This window comes from Podarcis raffonei, chromosome 6 (assembly GCF_027172205.1).
Source record: "Podarcis raffonei isolate rPodRaf1 chromosome 6, rPodRaf1.pri, whole genome shotgun sequence".
Taxonomy (NCBI): domain Eukaryota; kingdom Metazoa; phylum Chordata; class Lepidosauria; order Squamata; family Lacertidae; genus Podarcis; species Podarcis raffonei.
The window spans coordinates 86,821,689-86,844,796 of record NC_070607.1 but is presented as its reverse complement, the minus strand read 5'-3'; the positions used below and the strand labels follow the sequence as shown (position 1 = coordinate 86,844,796).

Here is a 23,108-nt window from a genome sequence, read left to right as displayed (position 1 = left end):
TGTGTGTCCTTACAAATGGGTAACACATCAGTTTTAACTATTTTAAGTAGACAAGATATATTCTAGAGTTTGACCTTAAAATTAATTTGCAACACAAATGTCAGGTTAAAGGGCAGGGCGCCTGTGTCTTTAAGAGCAGTGGAAAAGGAAAACCTTTGTCAAGTACGGAATACAGAGGTGAGAAGCTTCTGATACTCAGCTTCTATTGGAGTCACCAATAGGAGTTTCCTCCTGTGCCAAAGGGGAGGGATGCGGGTGGCGCTGTGGGTTATACCACAGAGCCTAGGACTTGCCAATCAGAAGGTCAGCGGTTCGAATCCCCGCGATGGGGTGAGCTCCCATTGCTCGGTCCCTGCTCCTGCCAACCTAGCAGTTCGAAAGCACGTCAAAGTGCAAGTAGATAAATAGGTACTGCTCCAGCGGGAAGGTAAACGGCGTTTCCATGCGCTGCTTTGGTTCTCCAGAAGCAGCTTAGTCATGCTGGCCACGTGACCCGGAAGCTGTATGCCAGCTCCCTTGGCCAATAAAGCGAGATGAGCGCCGCAGCCCCAGAATTGGCCACGACTGGACCTAACGGTCAGGGGTCTCTTTACCTATACCTTACCTGTGCCAAAGACCAGCTTGGGAAGGGCTTTTCAACAGTATCAGAGGAATAATTGGTTAACACCTCCCTCCCCATAGGTTGTATCCCCAATTCTTAGAGCACCTGCCAGCTGCTATGTGCAATTTAACACATATACATGTAACACCATGTCACTTCTGCAAGTGCACATGTAGTTTTTGGCCCTAAGCATGGCTAGTGCACTGAAAGTTTTCACAGAACTGTTTCTATCAACAGCCCCCTCTATCAAGACTCCCTCCAACAGTCTAGCTAATATTACCTGCCATTTGGCTTTTCTTCACTCAGAACTATCTCCTGCCCCGATTATATTATCTGAGGTCTTACGCATGAGTTGCCATCTGCATTTGCTTACCGTGCCCCCCCCTCCAATTATTAGATTTTAAACTAAACATTATTTTGGCTTGCAAACCACTTGGGAGTGTATCGGCAGAGAAATGTAAATAAATAAATAAATGTACTCACACAATGGCTTCAAGCAAGCCACTACCGCTGCATGCACATGACACATGTACTGGAAAAATGCATTTTAATGTGACTCCCAGCCTGAAGGACTGACATTAATTAAAGGTCAAAGGGTAATAGTATAATATAGAATATAATATTACACAGATGGCGTGAAGCAGCCATCCTACTTGATGCCAGCAGTTCAATGTTTTCCAAAACAAGCTGATGTTATCTTGCTTTGTGGCATCCGGTGTTTTTCACATTTTTGTCTCTTTTTGTTGTTCTTCATGTTCTGAAGATTCTTCTACAGGATAGACACAGTGTGCTCCTTTACATGTGGAATCTGTAGTATGGTCTACACATGCAGCAGAATGAGGGGGAAGAGTGGACTGTACTGCTTCCAGCTGCAAATGGAGAATGATATTTCTGAATGTTTATATTACATTATAAAAAACCCCAACTGTGAAAACACTTAGCACAGAAATCCTTGTACGTTTTTCTGATATCTTGTAAGTTTTAGATGGGCTACTAGGCTGACAATTCTCCAATTCATCCAATTCTCTATGTATAAAATGTAAAAAATGTAAAAAAATATACTGTAAAAAAACACTACAATATATCCATTTGTTCATTTATTTTACTTAACAAAACTTAATTCCCAAAAAATGTGTTTAACCCAAGAATGTATTTTGTTTTTTACTTTGTTATGTTTTTCTGTGTTTTTATACTGTAAACCACCCAGCAATGCTCGGTGGTTTAACATTTTGTTAAACCGATCCCTCCAGTCTCTACCATCTCGTAGATTTGTTTGGTTTTTTTTCATAGATATTGAAATTTCAAAATATTACAAAATGCAAAAAAAAAGAAAAAAAGAAAAAAGAGAAAAATACAAATTAAAAATAGTTAAAAACAATTCCATCTTCCTTTACTTAACTTTCATTTGCTTATTTCCTGGACTTCCTCACCCCTCCCTTTCCTGTACCACTTCAGTTTGTTAATTCAGCAAATCCTTCCCCACTTTATTTATTCTAATCTTTCATTACATTACCTTACTCTATTTTCCTCATTATCTTATAAAAAACCTTAACCTATATCTTATTTTTAGTAACTTCTCTTAACCGTTATATTCTTTCCTAATCCCTTAAACTTTTATACCAAAGCCAAGCAATTTCATTTCAAACATCCTTCTAATATTCATCATTTATGTAAAACAGTCCTAGTAACAAAATGAAAAAGAAAAAAATCATCATCCAGCGTCCCCTCCTCCTGGTCCCGGGTTTGTCAGTCCATTTATCCCATTAAACTGGCACATTAACCTGGTAATCTTATATCCAAGGCTCTTAAATCTCTTCCATGTCCCTTCCACGATTTTTCTTCATATTTTCTTTTCACTCGTGTGATCTCCAATTTAATCGTGCTTTTGCCCCTTTTCAACCAATCAGTCCCTTTTCCACAGTCCAGACTGAGCTCCATGTAGTACTTAAAAGCATATTTCAAAATCCCTCCAAACTTTGGAACCCCCATATCTCCAAACCTCTCACGGCCCATTGCCAGACTCGGAAAGTCCATATATCCCTGCTCAGGGGGGTCAATCCAACCCCCCCCCCATTTCCAGTCCAGTCCAAACTTCATCTTTCCGAGTCTGATTTTTTCGAGAATCAGTTGCCAAATCCAAAGACTCATATTCCTGCAGGGCCGCAACCTCCATCTCTGGCTCCATTTCTGACTCCCAAAGTTCAGCAGAATCCTCTTCTTTCATCTGTTCTGTCAAGGCACACTCCTGGTTTGGTTCCTGGGTAAGCTCCATACTTTTTTCTACTGCCTGTCCAAAATTTCCCACTGTCTGCTTAAGATTCCCAACCAAGTCAGTCATCAAATTCATTCCCTCATGTAATTCTTCCAATAGAGCATTTGTTTTGTAAAAAGCACATAACATTTCTGAATGCATTGTCCTCCAAGGTCACCAGTCAATTCCCACGGGTTGAACTATAGCAGCTGGAAATTCCCTAAAGTTAGTTACAGTTTCACCATCTCCCCCTAGGGGGAAAACTTCTGTTGCAAATCCAACCCCAAAGTTTCTTTTCCTTTTAGATACTTTGTCAATCGTTGTTATTTTTAAACTGCAAAAGGAAGCAGTGGAATCACAATGTTCCTCTTCTTTTAACTATCTGTCAAACAGCTTCTGTCCTGGTCAATGAGCTTCAAACGTCAGTCCTGACACCCCGCTCCCTGGGTCAGGACGGTGGAAAATTACTTTGTTTTAAACTTACTTCTGCAGGTTAAAACAGTCCAAAAAATAAGCTCCCCCTTCTCCTCCTGCTGCCGAAGGGGGGGTACTATTTTAGATGATGAAATCCACTCCTTTAATAGTGATTTTCAAGGCTCTAGTTTACTTTGTCTTTGCTTTGTTCAGTCTACAAGGAAACGGAAGGCTGACTTCCTGTTTAGACCTTTCCGTTTCAGTACCAAATTGTAATAAATTTTTGAGTCCAATTCCTTTCTTTTCCCAGTTCCTTAAATTATAGTCCAATTTTCCAAGTTTAGGTACTCACGGTGGTTATTTTTAAAATCCAAATTGTCCCAAGAAGAAGGCAGCGCTCTCCGGCAACGGCTATGCGGCTTCGCTCCACGGAAAGAGCGGTTGACTCTCAGCACCGCGCCACTTCCCCCTCTTCGCTTCGGAGCCCGTTAGTGGGTTCCTTTGCGGGTTGGGGGGGCGCTAAGGGTGCCCGCCGAGTCCCATGGTCACAGGCTTCATCCGCCTGTGATTTTTAAGGGGTCCCCGCTTCGCCATAGCGGAAAGGACCCGTTTCGCGCGGAGCTAGTCCCTCCGATTCAGAGGGAGTCCGTCATTGCCGATGGCGCCACCCAGGAAGTCTCTACCATCTCGTAGATTTGATCCCAAAGTTGCCAGTCCAGCTTGGATCATCCTTTTTATCCTGCAACAACCTATAGTTTAAACTATCGTTGTCTTTCGTATTAAGTTGTACATTCTTTTATTCTAGGCACTGGTCTCTGTCCAGTTACTGATTCCCCCTAATACACTTGTGCCCTACTGTAAGTGTAATTTACCATTTAGCATAACATGACTCTTAGCTAAAGGCCCTGAATTATGAGATAAAGGCAGTAAAAGGAATTTTGTAAGATATATTATCTCTGGAATTTCCCCCTTCTCTGCAGCACAAGTGGAGAATCTGCATGCTGAAAAAGGCCAAATGTTATTTTAAAATAAGTTTCCTTCCCTCATGATTGCTGTAAAAAAATTTGAAAAAGTGGGTTGCCTATGCTTTTTCTTCAAGGTTTCTTCAGTTAAAGAAAGATGCTTTATCAGCATTTTGAATCCCAGCCAAAGTGTGCCCCAATTACATTTTAAGCTTACACAGGCACAGACTGTACCTACATGGGAACATACAGCAAGAAGCTGAATTTGTTTCTCTTTGACAGAAGGATGCTGGGCTTATGGCCAACATACATCATTCATATACCATATTTTTCGCTCTATAAGACGCACCAGACCACAAGGCGCACCTAGTTTTGGAGGAGGAAAACAAGAAAAAAAATATTCTGAATCTCAGAAGCCAGAACAGCAAGAGGGATCGCTGCACAGTGGAAGCAGCAATCCCTCTTGCTGTTCTGGCTTCTGTGATAGCTGTGAGGCCTGCATTCGCTCCATAAGACGCACACACATTTCCCCTTACTTTTAGGAGGGAAAAAGTGAGTCTTATAGAGCAAAAAATACGGTACATCATTAATTCTGTAGAGCTTAAAGTTATCGGCAATGCACCCCTTAAAATCAATTGCAAAGCGTTCATTTAAACATTTCCCATAAGCCCAGAATTTACTGAATAAGGGATGGTTTTCTAATTGTTTGGAAAAATGAACCAAATACACCATATATGGTCTGTTCAGAATATTTTTATTCAATGGGACAAAAAATGCAACCTAGAAAACTTCACAAAAAAGGTTTGTTCTAAATGCACACATTTGGTTTCCAAACATTAGTTTTTCACAAAGCCAAGATGTTGCAAAACCTATAGACCAGAAATTATTTACCACTAGGAAAATTACTAATAAGGACTTAATACAACCAAAAAGGTTCTCAGGAGCTTGGTGTTAATTGGAAGGCATTTCCTGAACAGTCCAGCCAGGATGCTCTTAGGCTAACTTGGGACTGCCAGGAACACGCTTTTATTTGTTGCTTGGTCCCGCTTCAGTTCTGCAAGGAACTTATCATGGTTAGTGTGTTAGTGTGTGGAGCCTTAAACTTGTGAATAAAATGCCTCAGGGATGTGATGTTACCACACCAACAGCACGGGAGGTTTTGGAGCCCGGTGTGCTTGCAAAACTTGCTTGGTAGACTTTTCTTTTTTCAAGAACTACCAGGGTTTTTCAGCTGCAGTAGGAACATAGAAAGCTGCCTTATGGGAAGACCAAAGGTCTGTCTAGTTCAGTATTGCATACACTGACTGGAAGCTGTTCTCCAGCATTTCAAACATCCCTACCCAGAGATGCTAGGGACCGAACCTGGGACCTTCTGCATGCCAAGCAAATGCTCTATCACGGAGTCTTTACTTTCTGCAGGTGTGTATGAACCTGGCCCCAACTCCTATCTTAGAACTTCAGGAGCTGGTAACCTTGAGCTTCATGTATAAGTTGGAGCTGCTGAAGTGTCCTTATGGATATAAAAGCACAAATAATATTTTCATGGAGGCATTATTGTTTCTTCCCAATGAGCTAGACCCTTAACAAATAGTCCAATGGACCCCAAATACTAGAAAAAAATCAAAATTAGCCATTTGTATATATCTCACCCACTCGCAGCAAGGAACTTGAAAATGACGGAACTGTTCTTACTGTAACTAGGAAACTGAGCTTTGGCACACACAGAGTCTGGTACCCTAGTAAGTCTTTAAAAAGAGCATTTGTAAACTTAGCCTTCAAAACAGGGGCCAGTAAGTGTATGTCCCCAAATTTAAGATATTTTCAGGCCACTGGGGGGAAAAGATAAATTTTACACATACATAATGCAATCTACTCTACTTATTTTGGAAAAGTTTTTAAAAGGAAACTTTCTGAATGTAGCTTCCTCAAACTGATGGTGAAATCATACTCTGATATTTATGGCACTTCCAAGCCAGTCAGCTGAAACTTCATATACAACCTATTCCACACATCACCAAAAAGACTGAAAATGGAGCATATTTAAAACATCAGAGTGCTCTGCAGCAAGCTTTTGCCCAGTTCAAAACAAATTGCCCTGCATATGCACAGAACCATATTTTAATTGCCTCAGGAGATAAGTCTTGGTTAGACACTTCCAAACCGGTCCTACAACTCAAATATCATATGTAGTTTTTGCCCAGAAAGATGAATTGGAAGTGATTAGCTTCCACATTTTGCAGGGAGGTCTAATAATCTCAGAGCAGTCCAACATGTGGCCCTTAAGACCATTTTGGTGGCCCTCAGCATCATTTGATGCTCCACTGCCACCAAAGCACTCACAGTGCCTTCCCAAACTCAGGTGAGGTGCTAGGCTCTGAGGAGGAGGCCTGGGGGCTCTGACCAGGTCCTAAAGTCCTCCCATCATCTCCTTCCCAAAGCCTAGTTAGTACTTCCCAGCTTTGGGAAGGAACTGGGAGGGCTACAAGCCCCTGCCGGAGCCTTCCACCTCCTTCCCAAAGCCCAGTGCCTCACTTATCCAGCCTTAGCAAGGCAGCATAAAGACTGGTTGGGGCATCGAATTTTGGCCCACCGCGTAACAAGGCACTGGGCAGCCCACTATGAAACGTTGGACTGCCATGACCCAGCTGCTTGGCCTAGCACTGCACCTCTTTAGTTCCATCATGCCTTTGCCTTTCTTGGTACTTTATTTTCTTGTCCAAGTGAATCTCTCTGTAAGGAATGTTTGGAAAACATTCACGTTTACATGCACTTTTAATTTCAGGGTTGGCACAGGGCGGGGAACAAACAGCTGAGAAAAAGACACCCTGCTGAGACCTGAGTGTCATTCACTGATCTATTCTTCCTTGTGGTTTCTCCTTCTCCCGCCTCCGTTCCAGGCCTACCATTTGTTTATTTATTTAACCAGCCAAGCAAATGGCATCATTAAGCAACAAACAGAGCATTTTCATTTGATCTTTCAGCCATAGTGTGCTCTGTTCTGCTGTCCTAAATTTAATCAGCAACATCTCCAGCTTTGCTCCACACTGAGACGAATTTATCTGGAAAAATCTTGCATTTGCACTCCAGAGCATACCATAATAATGCAGAATATAAAGGGCACAAGCATTCAGTGTTGGATTGGAAAGCAAACAGCAGGTTTTGAAAGCCCAACCAACACCAAATTATTTGGACTCCACAGCACAGGGAAAGTAGAAGCTTTCAAATGCAAGAAAATAGGATTATGCACTTGTGAATATATTTGAAGCTGTCTTGTGCTGCAAACTCTGGATAATGCACAAAAAGCACCAGTGTTTATTTCTCCAGCAATTCCAGATAAGTAGAGCGTCCTTCATGAATAAGCATACGAGATATGCCTGTGTTGAAGTTCCTAGCTTAGGATGTCCACAGTCAATTCTTGGCTGCATGCAGAATTATTTTGATGTTCTTAGTAAGTGCTCTTCAGCTGTTTGACAGACAATAATAATGACTGTTCCAATGGGCCTTAGCAAATACAACCCACACAAACATTAAATGTTCAGGTGACTGGGTGGTTGTTTTCAAAAGCTAGTCCAGGCATCTTAGAGTCAGCTGAGAGATTCCTCATCTTTTGGCAAAGTCTCGTGTATAGAAAGTATGTTCAGTGCTTTGCACATGCATGCACACACAATCATTCTGCTTTTTTCACATTTCTTTAAATACACACTGTGAATGGCATATTGGGAAATCTCACAGCTGAGTATCTGAATACCTCTTTAAATGCACACACTGTGAATCACATACTGAGAAATCTCACAGCTGAATATCTGAAGGCAGGAAACAACCTAACTATTTGGACAACCAGAGCTTTATATATTGACGTAGATCAGCACAAAGGTTATATGTACACTACTGCACAGTGGTAACTGTAAAAGGCAGCCATGGGTTGGAGACAAAAACACTGGGAAAAGATCTCACACCTCTGCTGAAGAACCATCTCATACTAAATTGGTGTGCAGGGATCCTAAAGTGCAGGACAATGTCTCATTTTCTTTTTGAAAAGGAGGGGTATGAAGAAAAACAGAAGGCAGGGAGAGAGAGAAAGCGAGGGATAAGAGGGCTCATCCACACCAGCTTCTCTCATGCCTAGAAAGCATGTTTCCAAGGGGTTTTCCACTTGTACTGTGCTTTCTAGGCAAGAGTCCCAGTGGTTTTGCTTTTCCTCACCACTTTCCCTTGGAAAACCCACTCTTTAGCAATAAATCAGAACCGACGGCAATCCACAGAAAACCCAATTGCCATTTGCTCCAATTCAGAGCTAAACCGCTGGTTTTCCTGGGGGAAAGCGGTGGGGCAAACGGAAGTGTGGATAAGGCCACAGAGAGACAAAGGTTACATAGTGGGGTGGGTGAGTTGAAAATAATGTCAATATATTTCACATCTGGCAGCCCATGTGCCCCTTTGCTTTCAGAAATTGCATGGGGAGACGAGTCTATAAAGCCCAGGACTCAGAGGGGAGTGGCTTCCTATACAATCATAGAATTGTACAGTTGCAAGGGCACAATGGGTCATCTAGTCCAACCCTCTGCAATGCAGGAATGTCAACTAAAGCATCCACGTCAGGTGACTATCCAACCTCTTCTTTAAAACCTCCATGGAATAGAAGGAGAGTCCACCACCTTTCAAGGGACTCAGTTCCACTGTTGGACAGCTCTTACTGTCAGAAAGTTCTTCCTGATGAATACAAGTTCGCACCATCATCCATGTGAGTTCTTTAGATAAGTAAAGATGTGTATCATACTCCTCTGTGTTTCCTCTTTTCCAGGCTAAACATAGCCAGCTCCTTCAACTGTTTCTCATAAGGCTTGATTTCCAGACCCTTTAAAATCTTGGGTCCCCCACCTCTGCACATTCCAGCTTGTCAGTATCCTTAAATTGTGGTGCCCAGAACTGGACAAAGTACTCCAGGTACGGTCTGATCAATGCAGAGCAAAACAGTACTATTATGTCCCTTGATTTTGCACCTCACCTGAAGAGACTCCAGCAAAAAAGGTCTGAAAAGCCCTTCGTGTACATATACTGTAGTAGGCAAAATGCAACCCTCTGAATCCTTGCCAATTTTTAGTCATCTGATCCTTCCTTCCTTTAGGTGATCATAGCTAAAACGAACTATAGTTCCCCAAGTTTGGACATTACAGGAAAATGAAAACTTCTGCTTCATAACTAACTGCTAGCTCCTCTTCGTGAATGTAAACAAAGAGGAAATGGGAACACACGATTCTAAACCCTATGAAGATTCATCCTCATGATAAACTATGGTTTACTGTTAGGTCTGAATCCAGGTTTGCTGTCTTTCACTGCTCAAACGATGCAATGCAAAGAACCTACTGACTTTCATTTCATGTGGGACCTGTGCATTTATGGTTGCACAAAACCACGAACAAGACCTCTAGCTGTCACTAAGAGATATAAAACCTAAACATACCTTTTAGTGAGAGGCATATCCAAGTTTTACTGATACAAGCTATGGCCAGGTTCACATTTAACGCTTAGACAAACCATAGCTTAAGCATGATCAACCAAATGTCCAGGTTACAGCTGAACCTAGGGTCATTTGTCTTTACTTTGGGAACCAACTCATTCATGCTATGCCATGGTTTGACTTTGTATTGCATTCACACCAGGTGCCTAAAATGTTCCCCTAACCTTTGAGAATTCTTGCAGTATAGATGAGGGCCCTGTAGACTTGGAGGCAAACAAATGGGCAGTGCTCTTCATTAGTACAACTTTTATAAGCATCTGAAGCTTATGATTTTGGTTTTAACACTCAAATGCAGCCATAGAAAAATGAGCATTCAAAATGCATGGAGATCCACCAAGCTGGACAATAAGAACCTTTTGTATTGTACTGCAGTCATTTTCTCCTTTATGAGTACTATATCACATTTCAAAATGAAACGGGAGACTTCATGCTCTGAAACTCAATCACGCGTACTAAAGGAAAGAGCCACAGCTCAGTGGCAGAGAACATGCAAAAAGGTCTCTGGTTCAACCCCCCCCCCATAGCCTCTGGTAAAGCTAGAAAAAACTCTTGCCTGGAACCCTGGAGAGCAACTGCTACTTAGCAACTGTTACCAGATTTTTTTCAAGGAATCTGAGGACACTTTTTTAAAAAAAAGAGAAAGAAAATTTTTTTTAAAAAAAGTAATCTCTTCTGTGATCTCCTCTGTCGTGCAGCCTTCCTCTGGGCCCCGGCCTGCTCTCTCGGAGTGCTAGCTGCCATGGAGTAGGTTCAGGTCGGTCCTGGGCTTGGCCACATGTCCTTGCCCTCCCGGTGCTCTCCTACCACTCCTCAGCGGTGGCGGCACAGCAAGGTCAGGGCTCCCCTCTTTTTTCTCCTTCCTCTTTCTCTCTCTTCCTTCTCCTTCTCCTCTCCTCCTCCTAGTGTCGGCTCCGGGTTTTCCTGGCCAGGAGCGCCGCTGGGCAGTCGCCCAGGCGCTCTCACTCCTAGCTCGATTTGGGTTGCGGGGGGGAGGATCAGCGGTTCCCCCAGTTGACAAGCCAGGCGTCCCTGGTTCCCCCTCGGCAGTGGTGGTGGCAGCAGCAGTCTCAGCAGCCCGTAGCCAGACTGGTAGCGCAGTTGGCTCTGGCTGGCTTCAGGAGCTGCTCACTGCTGTGGCACCCACCATTTTGCCTCGCCAGAAGTCCCCATATGATGTGTCTTGTGCCATTAAACCAATCACACAATTCATTCCCTTGTGCCATTGAACCAATCACACCAATTCATTCCCTACTAATAAATCTATAACACTTAAAATATATATCTGGGGGCATTAAATGAAATCTGGAGACATTCCGGGGACAGATTTTGTCTGGGGACAGCTTTGTAAATCCAGGGACTGTCCCCGAGAAACAGGGACGTCTGGTAACCATAAGTTAGATGGGCCATATCTGACTCTGGGTATAAGGCAGCTTCCCATATATTTCTATGTAAAGGCCATTTCCCAAAAACCAAGTGCTAGAAATATATGAAATAATACTTGAGGTATTTAGGAGGGGCAACAGTCAAATTTTGAAGTTTTGGGATATATTAAGCACATGTCCTGCTTTTTGTACCTACGGTCATTGCATATACTGTTGTCATCATCATCTTTCTTGTCAAAAGTTGAAAATAAATAAACATTAAAATTAAAAAATCTGAAATAAAAAATTAATACATCTCTCCAGCATGTTGGGGTTCCAGCAAGTTTGTACTGCAGCATACAGTATTTCCTGAACAACAGGAAGTCCTGTGAGGTTGTTTATAGATGCCACAAAATCAGCCTAGAATAACTACATACATCGTCATCAGGTCAGTAGACTTGCTTCTTAATAAATATGAAGGAGCAACTGAACAAGTATAATATTGTCAAACAGATCAGCCATTCCAGTTTCTTCCCTCCAATTTTCTCCTTCACTTACAATAACTATGGTTACCATTACTGAAATCCATAGTTTGTTTCCATGCCACAGTTGGAATGTAGAGTTTGCAATGGGCTTGGGATTCTGGTGCACAAATTATGGTTTGTGGTAATGCTAAGCAAGCATAGTTTGTCTGATTTGGATTCAGCAGTGAACAAGTTATTACAAATTAGAAAGTGAAGGAGGGGATCAGGGCACGAGTGCTAAGGCACAACCTCAATAGTGGAACCATGATACAACCAGACCACTGCAAAAACAGGGCATCAAGAAGTATGTTTTGTCTTTAGTACCGTATTTACTCTAGTCTAATGCCCCATTGAATCTAATGCACACCTTAATTTTTGCAATGTCATTTGGCCCAAAAAAGTGAGCATTAAATTCAAGTAAATACGGTACAACACAGTAAGCAATCTACAGAGCAGGTATTCAAAAATAAAGTTGCAGATTTCTAAGCTGGAGTAGAAATATTTCCCCTGCTATCTATTTCAACTGCAAACAATTTTCTTCTGACATTTCCCATTTTTTGTTCGCTGTTGAAACTGGTATCTATCCTCCAGTATCTTATAGCTAAAAGTTTCAGTGCAGTTGTTGACAAAACATCCCAAACCTTATTAATGGACCAATTGCTGTAATATTCTCTTTTCAGGACCAATCTGTGGGTCTTGATTTATGGTACTAAATAAACCATACTTCCATGAGATTGTTGGGTTTGGCTATCTCCAGCGCCTTTGCTAACAAAGCCCGGCAGCCCAGCATGCTATTTGTAAATTACCAGTAACCAAGGAAGCTCATTGTCCCTATCACATTTGAATCTAGGTTACAGACTTTATATATCTGTAAATGTTAAAACCATTTTGAATAATTAATTAGCCTTGCCTATGATTCACCCAAGACAGCTTGTAATATCAAAATGTGCTAGAAACTGTATTTTGTTCTAGTAAAATATACATGCTTATGGAAGTTTACAAAACATGCTTCAGTCATGGGAGTGGCAAGACGTTCTATAGATACTGTAGCAAACATCTGATTACAACCTTTGCTAGTGCCACAATACAGTCCCATCAGTTCTTATTTTAACGTAAAAGCATTTATCCATTACTTAACTCTTATCCTAGAGTAATAAAAGTCACTTCAGAGCATGCAATAGGATGACAGAGCAAATTATTACAATTAGTACAAAGGGCTACAGAGCAGATTCTAAAGCCGTTCATTAAAAATTCAAAGCAAAGGAAAGAAGAATCTCTGATTCATCTCAGTATGGAAGAAAAAAAGCATTCTTTATTTTTACTCTCCTGTTTGATCATTTGCAAAGCTGGAAATTTCAAAAGCTGACCTCAGTAAAAACACCCTTTGCACAATAAGTATTAAAGCAAATATTGTTTAGAGCACTTGCCTTCTCCTTGACCAATGTTAATTCAATATGAATATTTTTCCCATACTAATTCTAGCAACAGTACTCATGAAAACTAAATTACATAAAGTATGCACGATTTAGGTTATTTTCATGGCAATTAAATTTAGATTAGTTCTTTTAAAGGAAAAACAAATCTTATACATGTGTTCAGCATTTTCGTAATAAGCTGCACAAACAAGATTCTTCCTGCAAATGTGCATAACAGGGAGTTTCAAGTTATTCTGGTCAAAATCACTTGTGCTTTACAGTGCCAGAAAAGAGTTAACTGTCCTTAGCATGCATACCACACATCAACAGGCTTGCTTTTCTATAAGCACAGAAACAAACCTGGTCCATATTTCAAAGTTTCTGATGCTTGAGCAAAAGGTGCAAAATATACCAGTAATAAAGCCCTATATAAGGTTCTTTGCTTTAGGGGAAAAAAGTGCTGTGTGTGTCAGAGAAAAGCAACCATCCTAGCAGTCACTGCATTAAAATACCCACAACTTAGCCCTTCCAGTTCTTTGCAGTCTCTCATCAAAGCTAAGCAGAGAAATTAACAACAAAGCTCTTGCTAACCTTTAGATGGCTAAGTCCATAGGCCAGAGGTGTGCTTCAGGTTTCTCTGGGAAAGCGCTGGAACAACAACAACAAAGGATTCAGAGTCTTCTTTTCAATTGTTCTGGCTCTCTTTTTTAAAATGTGTAAAAAAAAAAAAGATGCACAGAAGGTTTGGTGGTGGGCGGTGGGCTTTGGGGTGGGGAGGGAAGAAGAGGGTGATTTCAACCCACATTTGGCGTGGGAAGAGTTTTAATGGCTCTAGCTGGTAATATGGTTTTCCTGCTACAGTGTCTGTACTACTGCAGCTCTGTGTGGGCGTAAAGAAATGACACGACTGGGTTTCAAACCATTAGAGCAACATTTGCAAACAGATAAAAAAAAAACCATCAGGTACAAATGAAAAAAAAAATCCTTTTTTTCACTTTAAAGATACAGCAGGACTAATACCCTTTCAATCCATCAGAACCCTCCTTCTGGTCGTGTAAAACACAAGCAGCAGCTGCAATACATAGGAATAGACTTGGTAACTTTTTCATGTAATAAATGTTGTATGGATTACTTCAGTGAGCTCTTTGTTAGGTATTTCAGAAGGCATTTCAGCCATTTGTTCCTTTGTGCTCTCTGTAGTCATTGCCCTATGTTCTAATTCCAATTCCAATCTCCAAGTGCCCTCACTTACATAGCCCCAACAGTAACAGCCCCATACAAAAGAGAGGCATCAGCAGACTGAGTGAGGGTAATCTCAAGGTTTGCATAACTGGGAGAGAGAGACCCTCCAAAGAGAGTCTAGTGAGAACGAGTGTGCTCATGCTCATAAAGATAAAGGTAAAGGGACCCCTGACCATTAGGTCCAGTCGTGGCTGATTCTGGGGTTGCGGTGCTCATCTCGCTCTATAGGCCGAGGGAGCCGGCATACAGCTTCTGGGTCATGTGGCCAGCATGACTAAGCCACTTCTGGACAACCAGAGCAGCGCACAGAAACGCCGTTTACCTTCCTACCAGAGCGGTACCTATTTATCTACTTGCACTTTGACGTGCTTTCGAACTGCTAGGTTGGCAGGAGCAGGGACCGAGCAATGGGAGCTCAAACCGTCGTGGGGAATCGAACCGCTGACCTTTTGATCGGCAAGTCCTAGGCTCTGTGGTTTAACCCACAGCGCCACCCGCATCCCTGCTCATAGAATGTTCATAGAATGCTGGCAATTGGGGGAGGGGGGAGGGGAGGGGAGGGGAATGGAATAGCTGGAAAAGTAAGATGTCAAAAACACAGACACACAACACATATAGTGAGTGCCCCCCACTCACTTTCTCACAATCTAGAGAGTCTCCTACATGAAAAGGGAGGCTCCCCCCTCCTCCACCAGCACATACACATTTCCTTTGTTGCAGGGTCCCAGTGCTATACACAGTACAAACAGTAATTTTAATTCTCTGAGTGCCTGTTCTTATGTAGCCAAAACAGTACTATCCACACAGAGAAAGGTATCAGCCAGCTTACTGGAAGAAGCTGATAGTTTACAGAAATACGAAGAATATTTAGGAAAAAATCTCTGCCCCCCCAAAAAACCACAATTGAGGACTGAGCATGCCCAGTGGTCATGGAATGCTGAGGACTGGAGGGGGGCATGGAATTTGAGTATCCTTGAAGAGGGCAGGGTTTCAACCAGCGATGAACAGGGATGTTCCACACTAATACATTTTGTTGCAGGTCCCACTTGCATAAAGATAATTTTTAAAGAATGATGAAGTTTTTCCACTTGTGCACAAAAGTGAACTATACAAATATTTATTGGATAATATAAAACAATACTTTTGAAATTTGAATTAATGAAACCCTCAACACTCCTCTATGGATGCAGCAGGCAAAAATATTATTCTCCAACAAGGCCTTTGACTGATTAACATCTGATACCCTTTCAAATATATTTGTGAGAGGGGATGGGGTTTGTTTTTGTTCTTGTTTTTATTATGTATTTTATGTTGTATTTCAATGTTGTGAACCACCCTGAGATCAAAAAGAGCTACTAGCTTGTAACCACAAAGATGAAAGGAAATCAGAAACAGAAGCAACTAACAGTTCAAAAACCAAACCTGAATTTCTATGTTAAGCTCCCAGGAAATGGTGCAGAACAGGTGTAGAATAAGGACGTTATTGGGGGGAGGTAGCCTAAAACATGCAATTATGTAAATATCCTCAAAGGTCTAGATCAGAGTGTGCCCCCCCATCCCACAAAAAATATTTTCTCAGACTAAGAGTAGCTTCCCCAAAGTAAAGCAGCTGTGTCTACAGATAAATAATGGCCTTCATAAATGAGGAATGGAGCCCATTCTTTAAACAAAAACACTTTCTTCATTCAAATTTCTACTGGTGAAATGTGTATCAAGGCCATTTATAACAATTGTGAGAACATTTCAAGCGTGCAAGTCTCTGAACCCAAAGTGCATTTTACTGCCTCAGAGTTCTGAGATATTTAATCCAATGTCAGGACTGCAATGATTCAACGTGATTTCAGACTGAGAGGACAGTGACCGTTGCCCCACTCAGAGGCAAGTTCCTCCACTATCTTTGTTAATTGACAGTCTAACTTAATCCAACTTTCAGCAGTACACAGAGAATCATACTATTTCCATTCTGCACATGAGGAATTGCATGTTTAAAAAAGCACCTGAAAATTCAAACGAAGCTTGAAGTGTTCAACCAAAGGTGCTAGCTTTGTACTTGGTGGGAGTTTTTTAAATGGGCAGAGATATATTTCATCATGCAGTCTCTCACTGATATATCTCAGGTGGTACACTTTCATTAAGATTATCACATGGCCTTGTCAAGTCAAAAATTAAATTTCTTCTTATGGTTCTGTTTAGCGTACAGTCATCATATTCCCTCATTTTAAAAGTCTTCTGGAAAACATTTTCTTATTATGATTACACTTTCTGGTTATTCTAAATCAATATACAACTGTTCTCTACTGCAGACGCTGTTTAAATAGCCCCTTCAACTTTATTCCTCTCAACCACTCTCCCACCCCAATTTTTCTCTTCCTCCTTCCCTTCCAGCTCCCCCATCTACATGAAATCAGGTCAAGAGCTGCACGTGACTCTTGGAACACAGCGTTGGAACACAAGGTTCCTAGCCCTGGAATAGATGAAGTTGAAACTCCACAAGATGCCTTATTATTCATATCAACAAATCTCACATGTACTATGCTGCTAGTGTTCAGCTGCTGCACAAATAATTACCTGTCAAACTCTTTGACTGCATCAAATCAATGGATACATGCCTCTTTATCATAGCCATCAGACTGGCACAACCACAGAGTTGTAATAGTTTGTATGTGGAATTTGGCATCCAAACAGGATTTAGGAATGACATAGGAATCTGCCTTATACCATAGATCCATCCAGCTCAATACTATACAGTGACTGGTAGTGGCTCTCCATAGTTGTTTAGCAATCCTTTCCAGGGAATTCTGGGAATTATAGCTCTGTGAGATGAATAGGGATCTCTTAAAAACTCATCATCCTTAACAACAGTTCCCAGGATTCTTTGGGGGAAAGCCATGACTGTTAAAAGGATAAAACTGTGCTTTAAATTGTGCGGATGTGGCCATATACGCCACTGGATCCAACCCTTGGAAAACATTCATCAAGCTCAGCAAGTCACAGGATAGGAAGACTGGTCCTCTTATGGATCAGTAACTGGTCAAAGAACAGGAAGCACAGAATAGGAATAAAATCAACAGTTCTCACGATGAAAGGATGGCAAGTTTTAATAGCACTGGAACCAACAAAAGTTGCTAGCTGCCATTAAAGAGCAAATTAAAAGGGTAAAGGGACCCCTGACCATTAGGTCCAGTTGTGACCGACTCTGGGGTTGCGGCGCTCATCTCGCTTTATTGGCCGAGGGAGCTGGAGTACAGCTTCCGGGTCATGTGGGCAGCATGACTAAGCCGCTTCTGGCGAACCAGAGCAGCGCACGGAAACACCGTTTACCTTCCCGCCGGAGCGGTACCTATTTATCTACTTGCACTTTGACATGCTTTCAAACTGCTAGGTTGGCAGGAGCAGGGACCGAGCAACGGGAGCTCACCCCGTCGTGGGGATTCGAACCGCCGACCTTCTGATTGGCAAGTGCTAGGCTCTGTGGTTCAACCCACAGCGCCACCTGTGTCCCAAAGAGCAAATTATTTTGCTACAAATATCCATTATCTTGGATTTGCTGTCAAGCTCACTAAGAATCGAGGAGTCATAAATACTCACTTTCCCTCCCTTCACCCACCCCAATTTGACGAATCACTGCAATTAAATATAAGAAAGAAAATTTCAGGCTCTTGCTAACTAATCTAAAGCAACCTAATAGGTGAAGCATCTTAATTCCATTACACTGGCATCTTGAGTATTTTCACTCTCCCATTGACACACTAATAATTCTTTGAACTCCTACAGCTCATAGCACTTCATGAATAAAGGTCTCAGAGCACTTCATGAATAAAGATTAATTTTTACCACTTGTGTTCTGCACATGCATAATCGAATAATGGGTTCTTGAAAAGTAGAGTCCTTGCTATTATGTTTATAAGAGTGTTAATCTGAAAGAATAGAAACACTGTTAACTATTATTATACAAGAAAACATCATAAAATATTCCTTCCAGTAGAACCTTAGAGAATAACTAAGTTTGTTATTGGTATGAGCTTTCGTGTGCATGCACACTTCTTCAGATACCCATGCATACACACGAAAGCTCATACCAATAACAAACTTAGTTGGTCTCTAAGGTGCTACTGGAAGGATTTTTGTTTGTTTCAACTACAGCAGACCAACACGGCTACCTACCTGTAATCATAAAATATATCCACAAAATCAGGTATTCCCATGATTATCATCAGTGTAACTTCGGGGGGGGGGGAGGAGATCAGTTTTTAATTGCTCAGCAGAAATGAAGCATCTTTGTGAATCTTGCTGGAAATGAGGTTATAGTTCCCTTTTGAGTTCACTTTACCTTTAAAATAAATAATTGTATTTCCATTTAGAGAATCGAAAATATATTAGCAAAGAGGACTACAGAAAAACTTTCTACCAGCAAACAGAATAAACAAGTCCTGGCAAAACTGATAGTTGTGTGCATAGGATTAAAGACACAGCTAGCAAAGACACTTAACTTGCTCAAAACTGCAAAGAATTTTGCTTGGCAAAAATTCAAAGCACCATGGAAACAAATGAAGTCACTGGCACCAGATAAGCCCATCCATTCTAACATGTCTTTATGGAGAATGTATTGAAAAGATTTGGAGAAACAATATCATTGCTGTATACGGATGAACTGACCTACATTTAGGAGTGGCCAAACCTATACCAGGTCATGCCTATCTTGAAAAACCTAGAGCCAGTTCTCAAAAGGGAACAGCATCCATGCAATCTCTCCTGGAAGTCACAAAGATGAAGTGGTGCTCCACTGTTAACGCTCCATGATCTCCAATCATGGTATGATGACAAACCAGATCCAATGGTACCAATTTAGCTGCAGTTGCACACGCAGAGGTTTCAGCTACTAAAACAGGATTGGAGACAGCACCTGTCATGTTTGGATAAGTGAATTTTCGTATAACGAGCATTTTGGATGGATGTACTATATTTTTGAATCAAAGAATGTGACAATGAATGAATTTATTTAGACTAGTTAGTCACTTGTTACTTGAAGGTCTGAAAACAACTTACAATATATTTAAAAACAAACATAAATAAATTATAACATTAAAATAATTCATACAAACACCTACCGTTCATTCAAACACACAGAGAGCTGTGTATACACTATGTATAAACTGCAGCAAAAACATGTAGTTTTCTCATTCCCTAATCATTCATTCAATCTAGTGGACTTGTAACAGAATTGGTGCTATATGAGCTGTTCCTCTGAAATCTGTCAACAGTCAGACAGCCCCATTCTGCACTAATAGAAGCATCCAAACTCTTTTTCAAGGCAGCCCCATATAAAGCACCTTGCACTAATCCAATGTTGGTTAGTAGATTGTAGCCCAGTTATCATTGTAGTGCAGTTATCCCTGTCCAGACAGGGTCATGGTTGGGGCACCAGCCTAAGCTTATGGCACTCTATACCACTGAGGCTACCTGGGTCTCAAGTGACAGCAATGGATCAAGGTGAACCCACAAACTACAAACCTGATCCTTCAGAGGGAGATCCCCATCTAGAGCAGGCAACACAACATTCAGCTGGAGAAAGGAAAGTTAATTTAAAGTTAGCAGGAAAGTCAAACCCACCCAGGAGCATCTTGTGTGCACCTAAAAACATACGAAGTCAAAACATCTAAACTGACATCAGTTAAATTCATAGATAACACTTTGTTTCATAGTGAAAACAGCCATTAGTACAGCAGGTGCATTCATGAGTTGCCCACTGTTTCACTTATATCCCTATGGTAAAGACAGGAAGCTAATTGTTCCTCAGCAACTATACTGCATTTCAAAAAAAGGATCACATGTGCATACGTTCCTTGCTATGGTAACAGCACCTGCACAACAACCTACTGTGACTAATTCCTTCCGGATGACTTCTCTTATCACATCTGCAAATCTTTTTTTCTGCATGTAGCCATTTACAGCACACAGACTTTTCATGGCAGCTAGAGTACTGTAACTCAAGAGCAAGCACAGTAATTCTGTGCTTCCTATATCACTCACTCTACTGTGCTCCCCGAGCTCTTCTTTCCACTGAGGTTTAAATTTTTAATTCACAAAAATTCAACAAACATCAAAGCAGCGTGCAACACAATTTTTAATTACTACATATTTTTCAGTATTTTAAAACTTAAAAACTGAGACAAGGTTGAAAAGGTGATGTATACATTTTAAATAATTGCCAATTCCATATTAATAGTGTGTGAAGTGTGTGAAGAATACTGCACAAGACACAAAACTGGCACAATTCCTGCTCAGATGGCCTATATTTGCTTCATTCACAGTAAGTCACAATAAGTCACAGGACATTTAAAATAATGATTTAATCATGAAAGTGCCTCCCTCCTGCCACATAGGTTCACACTGCTCCAAGAAGTCATCATTGGACTGGGTTCATTTGTTCCCAACAATCCATGAGGTCAGAAAAAACTGAACTTAAAAGAATACAATTTTGTACCTACCCACACATCTGTTTCATTTACTTCAATTGGGCTTTTAGTGCACATCTGCTAGTGGAGAACTGTGTATAAGTAAGAGAAAGATGATAGGAGAGGCCAAAATGAACTGAACAAAAATTATGATTAGTTGCTGCAAATTTAGGAAGTAGTTGTTTATAGACTAAGATGTCAGTTTTAGTGGCATGGATGGGAAGGGTCTGTGAGTAGAAAGAATATGGGTTTGCACTGAGAATGGAATGGACTGACAAGAGTCTGACTTATGATTATTTCTACATATAATGTGCAAAAAGGAAAACTTACCCGAAGCACACCAAATTATGGTCAAATCTGGCCAGGATCTTGCATTCTCATTTGCTTTCTTGAAGCCCCATCCAGATGCCAAAGAGTTTGGAACTACTCTTCTCATAATATTTTTCCCCACTCTTTACTTGCTATCTCAAGCGAGGTAAGAAGCCATCCCAACCCACACTATCTATGAGTGCTGCATCCTTCAACCTCAGTTTTTATGCATGTCTGTTTTTCTCAGTTGTCAGGGAAACACTACAATTTCTATTGTTGCAGCTTAGCATCTAGCTCAGTATTACTACAGACAAAATGGTTTAGAAATATAAAGGCAACTCATTTAATTTCACTGTTTGCCTAGAGGCCAGAAATCATTCTAACATCTATGCAATCTTCTTCCATTATTAAAGAGTTGAAAGAGCTTAAGTTCACAGAAAATTTGTTTGAATGCTCCAGTCTATATGAAGCTTTTATTTTTTTACATATAAGCAATGCTGTCTATTTTAAGGCTGTAATTTAATCCAAATAACACATATGAAAGATGTTACCATGAAACTACCTTTTCCAAAAGCAAACACATATACATTTCAGAAAGCAGACTCATTTCATTTAATAGGTAAAAATTAAATCAGAGCTGTCTCATACTGCATACTAACTGCTAACCAAGGTGATGTATCATACAGTCATAATAATCTCACTCACTATCAGGGAATTTTGGAAGGTTCACTATTACAAATTCCTCCTCCTCTTTCTCCTTACTCTTGTTTAGTGATACTCTCCCTCCTTTCCTGCTTTGAAACAAACCCCAGCTTACCACTGTACCCAAACCAACAAGCCATGATTTGTTCTTGATCAGAAGCCATGGTAAAACCCTGAAGTTTCTAAGATGGTGATAATTAATAATAATAATAATAATAATAATAATAATAATAATAATAATTATTATTATTATTATTTATTTGTACCCTGCCCATCTGGCTGGGTTTCCCCAGACACTGTGGGCAACACACATTCTCCCCAACCTAACCCCCCGCTTCCAGACTGAGAAGGCTTGAGTGGGCTAATTCTTTCTCCTCTCCTCTCCCCAACCCCAACCCCTTCAACATTCTGTATCTCTTGAAACCATCTTATTTTGGGGTGGCCCCATTTGACTTCTATGGTGATAGCAAATCCAGGTCAGAAAGGCCCATTATATCTGAAAACAGAAAACCTCTGCATTTTGAAATCCATTTTTAAATATAAAATTCAAGTTGCATTGTATACATTGATAGAAATACATTCATAGAAATACATATGGGAATCCCCCAAAGCACAGAAGTGTATGGTGTCATGAACAAAGATGCTTGTGCCCCACTGACTGAAAGTAGCAAGAAATTAAGATACTTCCCAATAGACTGTAAACCAAATGTACACTTACTCAAATTTACCATAACTAGGAAAGTCTAAAAATGGGTTGTTTTCATCTCTCTGAAACTGGGAGCCAGGTCTCCCAATAACAGAAGCCAGCAAAGCGAGCCAAAGCACAGATGGGAGACAATATTGGCCTGACCTTCATATGCTTCAAGCGGCCTCTGGGCCAATTCAAAATATGCAAATGTGTGCTTCACTTCCTAAACTGTACAATTGAGGTTGCTGGTTTGAGAATCGTATGTTTGAATGATCCATCAAGAAGAAATTCCCCAAACACAGAAAACTAGATGATCAGGAAGGAAGGAAGGAAGGAAGGAAGGAAGGAAGGAAGGAGGTTCAACTGCTTTTCCTTTGTGTAAAAGCTTCCTTCACAGGATGACATTTTTTTACACATTCAAACACTGTCATAAATGGAACAGCCAGCAACAATGAATATTATTTCTGCATATTTAGGAACATAGGAAGCTGCCTTATACCAATGCCAGACAAGTTATCTGTCCAGTCCAGCTCCATTTTACTCTATTCAGTGGCAGAGCTTCATGCTCCGGCACTGGGGGGTAGAGAGCAGGCGGGGACGGGGCTGGCGCGTGTCCTGGGGGCATGGTGCGCTGTTTGCACGGGCTGGGGGGGGCAGCTGCAATGG

The 23,108-nt window shown here is 41.1% G+C and overlaps 1 protein-coding gene across 7 annotated transcripts in view; it reads right to left on the bottom strand.

Moving 5' to 3' along the window:
* Positions 1 to 21,932, bottom strand: part of ZNF831 (zinc finger protein 831) — a 36,608-nt gene extending 14,676 nt beyond the window's left edge. For 3 of the 7 annotated variants that reach the window (XM_053394367.1, XM_053394370.1, XM_053394369.1), the window contains exons 1-2: positions 20,777 to 21,932; positions 19,800 to 19,850 (exon numbers count right to left, since the gene is read on the bottom strand). In XM_053394367.1, the coding sequence (XP_053250342.1) occupies positions 19,800 to 19,850; positions 20,777 to 20,821 (96 nt within the window). In that variant the 5' untranslated portion in view covers positions 20,822 to 21,932. Of the gene's footprint in view, positions 1 to 13,637; positions 14,400 to 18,122; positions 18,206 to 19,799 lie in introns of those variants that run through there. The other 4 variants (XM_053394368.1, XM_053394371.1, XM_053394373.1 and 1 more) reach the window with 4 other exon arrangements.
* Positions 21,933 to 23,108: the final 1,176 nt, after the last annotated feature.